General features: G+C 30.9%; 2 protein-coding genes across 2 annotated transcripts; both read right to left on the bottom strand.

Moving 5' to 3' along the window:
* Positions 1-2461: 2461 nt before the first annotated feature.
* LOC145791367 (protein FAR1-RELATED SEQUENCE 5-like) lies at positions 2462-3252 on the bottom strand. The gene is made up of 2 exons (XM_082871717.1): positions 2770-3252; positions 2462-2536 (listed from the first exon to the last, which is right to left on the bottom strand). Exons 1-2 carry the CDS (start codon positions 3250-3252, stop codon positions 2462-2464), a joined length of 558 nt encoding a protein of 185 aa, XP_082727843.1.
* A 4808-nt stretch (positions 3253-8060) lies between these two features.
* LOC114296556 (zinc-finger homeodomain protein 2) lies at positions 8061-10232 on the bottom strand. The gene is made up of 2 exons (XM_028240855.2): positions 9766-10232; positions 8061-9264 (listed from the first exon to the last, which is right to left on the bottom strand). The coding sequence occupies exon 2, from the start codon at positions 9239-9241 to the stop codon at positions 8342-8344; it is 900 nt and encodes a 299-aa protein (XP_028096656.2). The 5' UTR covers positions 9242-9264; positions 9766-10232; the 3' UTR covers positions 8061-8341.
* Between the last annotated feature and the right edge of the window lie 3881 nt (positions 10233-14113).

Here is a 14113-nt window from a genome sequence, read left to right as displayed (position 1 = left end):
AAGGAAAAATGTAATTCATTAAAAGAAGAAATGGTGGGACTTAAAAGACCAAAAACATTAGTCTCTTCCTCAAATGTGCGCAGGCCAGGGCCTAAATTATGAAATGGACAAAAACCAAAAGTTCATTAGGATTGAGCTGTACATATATTCTATCTAATCTATTCTACTACATTGGTATTCTATCTATCTTAGTTTGAATCTTAGTAATATTCTTGCATTATAAAATAGTTTGTCCGCAATTTTAGATTATGTTAACTTTTGGAATGTGCGAACAATATATAATTTATGATAATTTTGTTTAATAAAAATATAAACTTCATTAGGATTGAGCTGTTATACTGTGATAACTTGACTTTCCTAACACACTTGTTAATAACTTGTTTTTTATGCAGAAAAAAAAAATGGCTTCGTCTTCTATTGATAATACGAACTTAAGATTAAAGCAAAGGTTTTGTAATTGTGGAAGCATAGCTTCCATGCGTATTGTACGAACCAATGCGAATGGAAATAAAGGACGTGTCTATTTTGTTTGCCCAAGAAAATATGTAAGTACCTGTTATATAAATGAATCTGTTACTTTTTACAAATTTCATTTGTCCTTTATTGATTAATTGATTCTTGTCCAATGTAGGATTCGAATGACCACTGCAATTACTTCAGGTGGTTCGCAGATGATGACGACGACGACATTACCTCATCAATCCGTGCCAATGCTGACGACGACGACATTACTTCAAGGCTTGGTGAGCATGATAGAAGGCTTCAAAGGATTGAGAACATCTTGAAGGCAGTGACTTATGTCATTGTATTTTGTGTGTTTTTGTACTTTTTCTTGTAAATGACTCAGTTCTTAAGTTTTCGAACATCCTATGAATGTAATCTACTTTTCTACTTGTTTTGTAATTTTTTGATGGTGCTTCAAATTCTGAACAACTGTGTAACAGGTTTATTTGAGATGAAATGTGTTGAATGAACAGTTTGTGAAAACTAGAGTGTTGTAATGGTTGCTTATCAGTGTCTATTATATGTGATGGTTTGAAAAAAATAGGTACATTAATTAACAGTGTGTTGAATGAACAGGTACTTAACAGTGTATTTTTTTGGACAATGGTTGAACATGTTGAATGGTTGAACATGTTGAATTGAAATGTGTTCAATGAACAGGTTGAAGGAAATCAGTTATTTCTGTGTACATCACTTCACTCTGCTTCTGGTTTGTGATTGAAACAGGATTCAAACAGGTTTGTGATTGAAACAGGATTCAAACAGGTTTGTGATTGAAACAGGATTCAAACAGAACTGTGATTGAAACAGGATTCAAACAGGTTTGTGATACCAAACTTGGATGTGTTCCTGTGGTTTCACATTTTTTCCATTTAAATTCACATATTTCCTTTTTGAAAAAAGTCTAGAAGATGGAACTGCAATGGGAATGTACTCTTTCGTATATATTCTGTGAAGTTAATTTCTCAAAGGGATCTGTAAAAGAGGGGAAAAAAATAGTTTTGAGAGGTATCAAATCTGTCAATGTTATAATCAAGTGTTTGATTATTTTTTCTTGCCCTTGGTTGTTGTTTCCTATTAATTCCACCTGAATTTGCATAGTGTTGCTTCCTTTATTACAGTAATGGGGCAAATGCCCAAATGTGCCTTTCAGATTGAGAGCATTTCCTTCTCTTTTTTTTCTTGTTGGAAAAAATAAAATTTATATTTTCAGCTGGGAAAAATCCTGCTGTTTCAACCTTCATTGGAGCCCAATTTAGATGTCATTTTTCTAAACAGGATTCAAACAGGTTTGTGATTGCATTTAGCTTATTTGTATACTCTGGCTCATTACCAAAAAAGGATACTAGTGCATCATGAGCATCACTAGACTGCACGAGCACAATGAATGCAGGAAGACAGACCCGACTGTACAACCTGTTGTTGTTGCCTCAACACAGTGCCCTTACACCAGCAGCTGCATCTGTTGTTGCCTTACACCAGCAGCTGCATCCGGAATGCTGCCATAGAATGCTTCAACAGATTACAACCTTACACCAGTGGCTGTTGAATCCATGCTGTTTGTATGCTTCATATATATGCATAACTAAGATATATGCATAACTAAGAGATATGCTTCAACAGATTACATATGCTGCTGCCCAACACAGTACCAGCAACTTAATCTTACTAATGCATATATATGAAGCTCATTCGCCTAATTCCTAATCTCTAACACAGTACGACCATCCTTATCGTAGTTATGTATGAAGCTCATTCTCCAAAGTTTCAGCAACATTTGAACAGAAAATTCAACAAAAATGAAGCAAAAACTAATCAAAAGTTCATCAACATTTGAACATAAATTTTAGCAAAAATTTAAGCAACAATTGAAACAAAATTTCAGCAACATTTCAAGTTTTGAATATTACATATCCAACAAAATGCCCTTCACAAAAATTCCGAAAACAAAATAACACTAAGATGTTCGCTTGTGATCGACATCCCCATGCCCACGGCCACAGCCACGACCACGACCACGACCGTATAGTACCTACAAAAAAGAAGATATTAATATTACATCAAAGGCACCATAAATATGTTCGTAATCTGCTCCTCGTTATCTAATTGGACCGAGTAAAAAAAAGATGGATTCTCCAATGATTTGTCACGAAAATATTGCAAAATGCTACCTGCCTCCCCATATGCTAAACTGTTTTGCCTCTTCGTTCTCAAATAATTTTTTTGGTCAAGTTTTGTAAACCCAAGCGACTCCCTTCCACCAACTTCATTACCCATGAGCTCAAATGCAGCATTAAGACGGATTCCAGATTTTTCGGCTAAATCTATTTCGGTTGCCTGTGATGCAGATATCTTCCTTTGGGATGGTAACATATGCGTACATTCTGCTGGTACGAAGATATGATTATGTTGTTCAACAAAATCACTAACAAAAAATTTCTGAATATTCCTATCCCACTTAATGACAACTCGGGCTTGACAACCAGTCCTCACTTCCTGCCTAGGATTTTTTGTTAATGAATCTCGCTTGTCGACAACCCGAAATCCTTCCTTATTACAAACAAATTGCCTTGAAGTGATTTGCCCCTCTTTGCTCTTGTTTACATAACCCCTTCTAATACTAAAGCCCAACCTTCCTCCATAAGTATTATAGAAATCATATGCTTCTTGTTCTGTATCAAATGTCATGCGAACTCTAGGCTTCCAATCACACTCACCCCCGTCATTCTCATGATTGTTAGGTTCCATATCAATGTGCCAAGTCACTTAAAAATAAAAAAGTGCTCAATATTAGCATAAAAACTGTATAAAAACCAAATAATATAATTAACGAATAACAAACGTACGACCTGAATATATATAAAATGGGTATGGCTTATAAATTTATAAATTTTTAAAAATTAATAAGAAGAATCACAGGAAAGAATATGGGGCATTACTTGGGTGGATGAATTAATTTTTTTATCAAAAATCTGTTGCTTTATTCTTTCAAGACACATGAATATATGAGTAGATATCTGCAATCTCACTGTCTTGAAGGTGTGTTTGATGATGGTGGTGGTAGCTGGGCTAGAGGGAAGGGAAATGGAGAAGCATGATATTCTCATAGGGATAGGTTGTCCATAAATTCTACGATGCTTATGGGTCAGCCGTAAATAAGCTATTCTCAAAGAATTTAGCCAAATCTACTAAAATCTAACCTAACAACTTGCCATCCACATTAAAGCTTATCCATCTTGTCCTGATAACCATGCAATGTGATAAATCTGAGCATCATCCATGCCTTGTATAGTCTTATGTGGACAAATCAAAGCTTTGCAATATCTAAGCAAATAAATGAGCCAACAAACTGAAGATTTTGGACACCTGAGTCTTCACTCTCATCCTTATGGAAATCTATTGGCTACGTCTTTTGAAGGTTTAGCTTCAAATACAGCTAGATCCATAGAAAGAAACCATAATTGCTTTGGTTCACCCAAATTCATCCTTCAAGCTTCCAAAAATATTAAGAATTTAGTCGAGTTTTTGTAGTTATAACTATCATTTTATCATACTTATTGTTGATTCCCAAAAATGACAACTAAATAGAAAAGAAACAGAGAAAGATCGTCACCGAAACCAAATGTGTGGCATTAGGGCCTTTATATCCAAAAGCATTCCCCTTTTGTCAAGACAGTAATAGAAAATCTGTCATTGAATGTTGCAAATATCATATTTTCTGTCTTAAAAACGTTGATTCATTAAACAACATGACAACCACAGATTACCATAAATGCCAAAACTTTTCTTTGCTGCAGACACCAAATGTCACCGTAAAGAACCAGTACCCATATGGGAAAAGCGAACAAATTCAATTTGTAATAAACTCACAAAAACATACCAAGGTAGCAAGGTACCCACAATGGAAATTGAAGTTTCAATGAGCCATACAAGAACCATATATACACACATACATAAATACATATGTAAGTATACACATAAGGACATCTCCAATTCTTGACCCAAACCTATTTCAAATTTGGGTAAAACCCACTCAAAAACCTCACCACTCTTACCTATTTCAAATTTGGGTAAGACCGAAGCTTACGGCAGGACAGTGGCGACTGCGACGGTGGGGCGACGGGGCGACTGCGACGGTGGGCCGACGGGATGCACGACGGAGCAGCCTCTCTGCCTCTTCTTCCCTCTCTCCTTCTTTCGCAGGTATGCTTCTTCCCGCTGGAATGACATTCTTCAGCTGGGGGGAATTTTGAAATCGGCAGAAAAATGTTTTTTTTTTTTTTTTTTTTTTTTTTGAAAATCCTCACCAAAACGACGTCGTTTTGGTGAGGACGATTCTGAACCGTCGGATCATCCACTCTAGAGGATCACTCTAGAGAGTTACTCTAGAGGATCCGAACGCGATGAGTTGATCGTTAACTTCATAGTTTTGAAATTAGTCAAGATTCGCGCAAACTAGTTTGGACACTTAGTTATATATAATAATAATAATAATAATAATAATAAGGATTGGAGAGTCTTATTTGTGGTAATTTTTTTTTTCTCCTTTTTGGGCAATCCAAAAAAAAAAAAAAATCAAACATATTATATAAAAGAGCATGAACTAAGACATTCGGTTTAATAGTTGTTTAACTTTTTTTTGTTGTGTGAAATCTCAGATTCAATTCTTATAAAGAAAAGTTTGATACTTTTTATTGTAGTGTTTATTTTCCCCCATTGTGGGGTTGTGTAGCATGATAAATTAGACATAAAAATTTGTTTGTGGTAAAATTTGAATCTTTAAACTCGAAGATGTTGTCATTAATTGAAGAATAGTTATTGGTCTATGCATTAAATGTTGGCCTAGTGGACCATATGACAAATTAGTTGCCAATTGTAACATTGTTGCTAAGTAATGTGTGAGGTGATTAATATTTCATGCATGAAACATGTGACCAATTAATGAACATTGTTCCAAACTTTTAGGGATCCAATGGATTAGTTGTACTATATGTGGGCATTTCATTTCCCCAACAGATTATAGCCTTAGTTTCTATTTTATTCTATTTATATGTTTTTATCCTTTCTTTCTTTTTTTTTGAAAATTAAGGAAACAAAGTACTAAATTTTAACTGTTAGTGTACTTTTCCAAGTGAATATGCTTGATCTAATAGATGTAATTGCTTTCTTTATTTTTATTTTTTGGTAAATTATACATGTAGTTCTTGTAGTTTGCCTTTCGTGTCAGTTTAATTTTAAAAAGAGGTTTTTTTTTTTTTTGGTGAATACTTTAAAAAGAGTTAATTACACTTGCCACCTCTGTAATTTGACCAAAATTTTACTTTAGTCCCTATAATTTCAATTTGAACAATTTAGTCTCTACACTTCAAGTTTAGTTTTAATTTAGTCATTTCGTCTAAATTGGAGATTAAAATTAAAAATTTTAGAACACTTGCCAATTTTCTAAGGCTTTAGTTTCATTCTTCCATCTAAATTAGATTTTAAAATCAACAATTTTAAATTACTTGTCAATTTTCTAAGTTGTACACATACACAAAATTAACAAAAATTTAGACAAAATGATCAAATTAAAATTAAACTTAAAGTGTAAGAATCAAATTGTTTAATTTTCTAAGGTTTTAATCTCATTCTTTCAGCTAAATTAGATATTAAATTAACAATTTTAGGACGCTTTTCAATTTTCTAAGGTGTACACATAGACAAAATTAAAAAAAAAAATTAAACAAAATGATTAAATTGAAATTAAACTTAAAGTGTAAGAATCAAATTATTTAAATTAAAACTATAGGGAATAAAGTAAAATTTGAGTCAAACTACATAGATGAAAAGAGTAATTAACCCTTTTAAGAATTCCAATTATTCAATGTGAATCTAGTCTAATTTATAATGTCATTTATGAATTGGACTGAAATCAAAGGATAAAATAGTTTATTCATACTTTTCAAATGATTAAGGGGTTAACGTCTAATTTAAAATGATTCATGGACCATTTCACCTTTGATTTCAGTCTAATTTCTTAACGAATATTTTAAAATTGACATAATGTGAAAAATTAAAGAGCCAAGCCAATATAATTAAAATTATAAAGACCAAATTGATACACGAGTCAAATTACAACGACACAACTATAATTTTGGTTTTTGTTTGGTAAGTAACAAATAGATAGAGTTTAGGCAGAAAATTGTCAGTTCAGAACAACTACACCTCAATTAGTAACACATACATGGGCTTGGTTTGGGAAGTGAGTTGATTTTTTGATTTTTTAATTATTTTAACATGGGTTAAAAAGTCTTGTTTGGGATGAATTTTTTGACTTTTTTTATTTTTAAAAGAAAAAATTGAAATGATTATAATTTAGATGTAACATTTTATCTTATTAATTTTTTATTTTATTTTATTTTTTTGTGATTATTTTAACCTAATAACTCCAAAAAAAACCCATGCCAAACCTGGGCTATGCTATCCAAGAGGGTTACTATTAAACACTATAGATCAAAAAAACCTCCCTCAACACAATAAGAAGCAAAACTTGATTTTAGTTGTAGTTTCATTGGCATCGTAGGACTTTACTTTTCTTGCCCTTGTTAGCAAATTAAGGTAAACAAAACCTTGCAAAGAAACAAATTGTAAACAATTATTTTACAAAGAAAGGTTTCTTCTTAATTTCAATATTTAAGGAAATTTTACATAGCCTAAGAAGATGTTTCAAATTGTTCATATTGGCCTGGTTGGTATCACTATTATTTTGACTTTTGTTTTTCACGTTTTAGAAAACAAAGATAATGAAAAATTTAAAACACTTGTGTTTTTTATTTTACCAATTTAAATCTTAATCTTTTTCTTTATTTTTAATTTAAATCATCAGCTTATTTCTGTTGAGTAAAGTCAACGAAAAAATATTAACTCAATATAATGAAATATCTAAACTATCATTTCTTATTGAGTTAAATGACTAAAATAATATTTTTTAAGCAATTTTACTTAATGAAAATAGACAATAAATTGAAAATAAATAAAAAATTTAAGGTTTAGTTTATTGCAATTAAAAAATTATTTTGCTATAAAGATGAAATCTCAGGTTTTGTTTTTTTTATTATTTTTTTTTTCCATAAATTTTTTGCATTGACTTTTTTATTATTTTGAATAACAAATGTATTTGGTGAACAACAAATCCCAAAGCTGACTTGATCTCCAACTTTTTTCTCTCCCTTTTTATTTTATTTTATTTTTAATAAAGTAATATAAAATCTCTACATAATTATATGACATTTATGGAATGTTATGTTGCATTTAAAAAATAAAAATATTATGAGTTATGAAAATTTATTGCGAATATTATTTTGAAGAGTGTATAATAAAAATTTAAAATTAATGAGAAGTGAGCCATAATAAATATATACCATTGACTCTTTTTTTTTTTATTTAAATAATTTTTCTAAACATGTACTACTAGTGTTTAAAAAATGACTTAAGAAATGTAGATATGTAAATATACAAAATGTGTATTGAAATTTCAATTTTTTAAACATTATTTTTTATGTAACTGAACTGTTCCCTTTAAATAAAAAGAAAGGATTTAATTAATAAACTCTCCTTATAAATACAATCTACTCTTAAAAGAGTATATCAATCAACCCAATTCCATCAGACCACATTACATAATCAAAAAAATATTAAAAATATGGATATAGCTCCAAAAGGGACACCAAGGAAGAAAATGGTTAAAAGACAAAAAGGGCAAACAAAAAAGAAAAAAAGAAAAAGAAAAAAGGAATACTCTCAGTTAAGCAGTGGGATTAATGGAGAAAAAAAAAGTTTTTTTTATTTGGTTTTGCTTTTAGATTGGGATTTGAAGAGTGGAGGAGGGGTTCTTCTTGGCTAGATTGTGTTTGTTGTTGTGCATCCAAACCTTGAGGACTCTTCTCTTGATTCCAATTTCTTGGCACAACTGTTGCACCACAGCTTCCTCTTGCTTCTGAATTTTCCACCCAACTTTCTCAGCAAAGTTGAGCATTTTCTCTTTCTGTTCCTGGGTAAACTTTGTTCTGAATCTCTTCTTCACCATCTGATGATGAGGTGGCCTCAGCAGCACCCCTCCACCACCACCGACACCATCTTCTTGCTCATCAGATTCTGAAGGTAGTAGTGACCCCATATTGTAGGACATTAACATCTGGTGGTGGGCTGCTGGTGGTGGTGCTGGTCCAGAGGGGATAAAAGTGGCTGTAGGGTACCCTAGAGCTTCTGGGCCTAAAAAGTTCTTGTGATGATGGCTCAGAATGACTCTTCTGCCCCCAACCCTGTTGAGATGTGGTGGGGTGTGGTAGCCCTCACAGGAAGAGGGATGTTGCTCACCTTCAACTTCTTTTCTGTGGAAGTTTCTGTGGCAGTTGCAGGCTGAGCAAGTGAGGGCTTCTAGGGTACCCTCTTCTCCATTGGGCATGAACTCACCACACCCATCTGTGGCACTTCCACCCATTGATGCTGCATGGTTCTTTAGGCATTCCTTGTACCTCACCATTTTCTTGTAGGGTACATGATGGTCCTCCACTAGGGTTATTGTGGGAATTGGAGGGCCATTGGAGGACATCTGGTTGTTTTGGGTTGCTAATGAAGTTGGAATTATGTGGTTGCGGGGTGCTGGATCATGATGGATCATGTGCCCCACACCATATGAACTGTTGATTGGAATTGGGATTGGGATTGGGATCTCCCCATCTTCACTTGAAAGTTCCATTTCTAGGACTCTCTTTCTCTCCCCTTTTTTGTGTTGTTTGTTTGGAGACCAAAAGAGGATGGAACAAGACAGGAGAGAATTAGCTAGAGAATTAAATGATTAAATTAAAAGTGTTTGATACTGTTTTTTAATTGCTAGGAGTTTTTTTTTTTTTAAGAATTGTTCACTTTTTTGGAAGCAAAAACACACTACATAACTAAGCACTGTAGCACACCTATGGACTCTTCTTGTCTAGACATCATTATCTTGAACATAGTAACTTTTGTTTTGTTTTCTTTTTCTTTTCAAACCAAAGAAAATGTAATCATGAAATTCAGAAACAAGATTTGTTCTGATGAAAAATTGAACTATAATTTTTTTTTTTTTTTTGAGAGAGAGTTCTTAGAGCTACCAGAATCTAAAACAAAGTCAATTACAGTGCCCAAGTGTTAAAAATCATCATCTCATTTTCTTTTAAGGACTGGGAAAAGAAGAAAACAAATAAGCAAATTCAGTAGAAAATTAGCAATGTTACAGGAACAAACCAGTATGCGCAAATGGTCCTCTGTCTGTGCTTACACCTTTTCTATTTCTATCAACCCCTTGATGGTGGAGGAGAGAGAAAAAGAGGGAGAGAGGAGGTAAGGCAGTCAACCCTCAGAACAGTGTTCTGGAAAAGACAATGATATGTGAAGATATGGCTAGGGCTATAGGGGCACTAGACTGTAGACATACAAGGCATGATCATGAGAGAAGGCACTAACACGACTTGGGTAACGGGTATGTGTCTCTGAAAATCTTGAGCTTAAGCACCTTCTATAGCCAAAAGACAAATCTACTGTAAGAGAAGACTATGTTTGGCAAAGAAAATAGAGATGTTTTGGATTAAAAAATTTGAGCAAGTGGGTGATGATGGAGGAGAAGGGAAGAGAAGAGAAGAGGGGGGAGAGATAGAATGGAGAGAGTTTTGCAGGTGGGTTTTGCTAGTGAAGCACTAAACATGAGCTTATAGCAGTAGTGAGGGCTTAAAAACAAAAGAAAAAGTGGGAGCTGAAAAAGAATTGGGAAACCCAAAAAAAAAAATAAAAAAAATTATAAGATTTGTGCATTATAACAAAATAAACTCTTGAATATTTAATTTTGTTAGCTTAAATTTAAATTTTTTGATTTATTTTTAATTTAAATTATTTTTTTCTATTTTTTTTAAATAAAATTGATAAAAAATAAATATTTTAATCATTATACTCAATATAAGTGTAAGAAAACTATTTTAGATATTACTTTTTTATTGAAATTAATGATTAAAATATTAATTTTCTCACTTTACTTAATGAAAATAGACAAATTATTTAAATTAAAAATAAATTAAAAGATTGAGATTTAAATTAATAAAATTAATTTTTTTTATTACAAGATTCAAAATCTGAAAAAGAAAAATAATAATAATTTTTTCAAAAAAAAAGAAAGAAGAAGAAACTTTTATGTTTTTATAAATTTATATATATTTTTTTAACAGAGAAAGAAGAATACATTTTTAGTTTTAGGGGGGGAGACGAAAAAAAAAAAGTGGGGGTGCTTGCTTGCTTTGCTTGCACTAACAGGCATCATGTTTACGCCACATATAGAGAGAGAGAGACAGAAAGAGAGAGAGAGCAGTGTGTGTCAGAGAGTGTTGAGGACGAAAACGAAGGAGGAGAGACACAGGATTGTGGAGTTATGCTAGAAACACAGGATTTTAAACATTGAAATAATTATAGATGTGAAATAAATATGTGAATTTTATTTATTTTTATATCTGTGTTTATTTTTGTATTAAATGCATCATCGATCTGGGTAATTATTGATACTCTAAGGTCATCATTTGATATTTAACTATGAGTTGGTTTAAATTAGTGTCACTAGTGAGAAATTTTATAGTAAAAATTGGCAATTTATCTTAGTGAGAAATTTTATAGTAAACTTGGCAATTTATCTTTGTTATGTAGTTGCGAGATAAAAAGATTATTCACTTAGTTTCCATTTAAAAAAAAAATTATTTTAATTGACCATTTGACCAATGTAATCTATTTATGCTACATATATGTAAAGCTCACATTTATATAGTAGAGAACTGCATTACATGTATGAGACATATATGAGAGAAGTATATTATGACCATAATGGGAAAAGTTAGGAATCATGGAAATTTTGTCATGAAAATGATCATGAAAAATTTATGATCTTTAAATTACCTTGATTAGTGTGTGATGTTTTATTCTAAATGTAATCCAAAGGTCACAAAACGTTCATGATTATTTTCATGAAAGGTTTTTCATGATAGTTAGCATTGCTGGACCACAATAGTATATTGGTTACACAAAATATAAAATTTGTAAATATTGTGTTTGTTGAAGAATTTAAGAGCGAATTCATTGAGTCACTTTTTCCTTCATTTTTTTTTTTCTTTTTTCTTTTCTTCACAAATTTTTACTTAGGTCAATAATATTCAAACACAGCCTAAGGAATTTTTGAAAAGAAATGACATTGAATAAAGTTGTGGGAATTATAAGTTAATAAAACAATGAAAATAATTATAAAACATGAAAGTGGAAGTGAAACGTGTGATCTTATTATACTAAAACATAGACTTGATTTACAGCTTCATATTTTTATTGTTAAATAATTTTACTTCTTTCCGTTAATTTACAATTCCCCCAATATAATTATGCAAAACCTTCCTCTATAACTTTGTCTTTGAACCTCAAACATGTTTGTGATTTGTTCTTTAGCTAGCAGTAATATTGTAGAACACATTAACTATGACTTGTGTTTCGGTGGTTAAAAATTGATTTAAGATTGATTTTCGGTATAAATAAATTAAGTTTAAATGGATTTTAGAACTTTTTAATCTTATAAATTTAGTTCAAACTTTACTTTTTAAGCATGTATGCATTATGAAAATTAAATTATTTGAGTTTAACTTTTGATTAATTTAATTAAAGCTTGTTTCATATCGTTATGAAAAATAAACGAGCCAAATTAAAATATATTGTTAAAATTTTAAAATAAATTTCAACAATCTACTAATTTTTTTGACCTTGCTCATTAACAAGTTACAGTCTCATTTCAACAATTTACTACTCGTTTTGATTTGACTGATTTACATCATATTTTTGTGAATTTCTCTATCAATAATTAATCAACAAAAAATTAGGAAAGGAAAAAGAAAAAAAAAATGATTCATTTGAAAAATGATGTACAAACAAATTTTAATACAATTTTTCTATATAAAAACAATGAGACAGTTTGTGGTCATTTCATTTTCAATCGAAATACTCATCGTTATGATTTATAATTTCAAAAATGACATTGCTATATTATTTTGAATAATTTTTTGTGCAAATAGTTTGTTTGTAAATCATTTTTCATTAAATTGAGAAAGAGGTTACAGTAATATAATTAGAGAATAACTTCTCTCCACTTGGGTTTCTCAACTAGACTGTGATGTTGGGTTTCTGTGTGTCCACCACGGAACTCATATCATTGATTTGCATTGTTCAATAGGTAGGGCTCGTCAAGTATGTTATCTTTGTAAAAAAAAATTACGTTGATCAGATATTAATAACCATTTAATAAAATTACATTTATGTTAATAATTTATTTTTTAAATTATAATTACCATTGACATAAATTTGATCAAATCAAATAACTATCAATATCCAATCAACTTAATTTTTTATAAAGATAAAATATTTAATAAAATTTATATATTAACGGTTTGGATCATCTATATAGACTTCTTGAGAGGTTCACGAAATCCAACAATACTATCTCATTTGATTTCGAACGGAAGAAAAGTCTAAGCCATGTAACTAATAAAACGACCACCAAAAGGAGATGCCAAAAGCCAGCAGGAACACAGGTTAGGTTGGTTTAAAAGAACTACCACATTCAATTTGAGGGTCAATTTTGACTTCAGAGGTTGTCATGCAATATCGTGTGTTTAAATAAATATATCCTAAATAAGAATTTAAAAAGAAATGGGGTGGATTAGATTGAAATTCTTCCTTTAAATTTGTTTTTTAATCTAGTATTAGATTTAATTTAGGGAGTTGTTATATATCATTTATTTACTTATTTATTTTGAATTTTTTTCTCATCTCTTATGTGAAAAAACGCAACAAAAATTAAGAAAAGAAAAAGGAGACATACACATAAATGCATGTTAGTTAGTGGCGTAGACATATGGTCAAAAGGATGATAATTAACTCCACCTTTAGCTGAAAATAGGTAGGTGGGTGGGTTAGTGCGGTTCTTCCTTCACGCCCTGGGCTTACTAATGTCGTCGGAAAATTTAAGGTGTGTTTGGTTTGATTTTGGAAGATAAATAAAGAGTTTAAAAAAAAGAAATTGGTTTATTTTATTATATATTTTAGAAATAGTTTTGGACTATGAGAATGAGGAATGATTTAATATTTTATTATAGTTGAGTAGATGTGTGAGAGAAAAAATGATTGAAAATGAGAGAGGAGAGAGAAAAAGTGATTGATTGATGTGTAAGAGAGATAAAGTAATTTTGAAAAAAAATTTCAAAAAATTGCCAACCAAACAAAATTTTGAAAAAAAATTTCAAAAATTATATTTTGAGAGTTAAACGAAACAAGGCTTTAGAATTTGAAAAAAGAAAAAAAAAATTACTAATTTTTAAATTTTTTATAAAAAAATAAAAAAATCATTTGACAATTTTTTTTTTGACTTTTTTTAATTAAAAACTTTCATTTCCAAACAAACCCTTGCTTATATCATATGCATATATATATATATATATATATTATTTATCTTATTTAATTAATGTGTTGTATTGTCAAGGAGAGGAATGCTCAATATGACCATGATGTCCCGTTGGAATGCTGG

Source organism: Camellia sinensis, chromosome 5, assembly GCF_055761805.1.
Source record: "Camellia sinensis isolate YWXY chromosome 5, ASM5576180v1, whole genome shotgun sequence".
NCBI lineage: Eukaryota > Viridiplantae > Streptophyta > Magnoliopsida > Ericales > Theaceae > Camellia > Camellia sinensis.
The sequence above is the reverse complement of the archived record's forward strand: the minus strand, read 5'-3'. Positions and strand labels throughout refer to the sequence as shown.

Coding starts and splice junctions, on each gene's coding strand:
- LOC145791367 (XM_082871717.1), bottom strand. CDS start 3,252: ATGGAACCTAACAATCATGAGAATGACGGGGGTGAGTGTGATTGGAAG. Junction 2,537..2,769: donor TTGAGCTCATGGGTAATGAA/GTTGGTGGAAGG, acceptor TCTTTTTTGTAG/GTACTATACGGTCGTGGTCG.
- LOC114296556 (XM_028240855.2), bottom strand. CDS start 9,241: ATGGAACTTTCAAGTGAAGATGGGGAGATCCCAATCCCAATCCCAATT.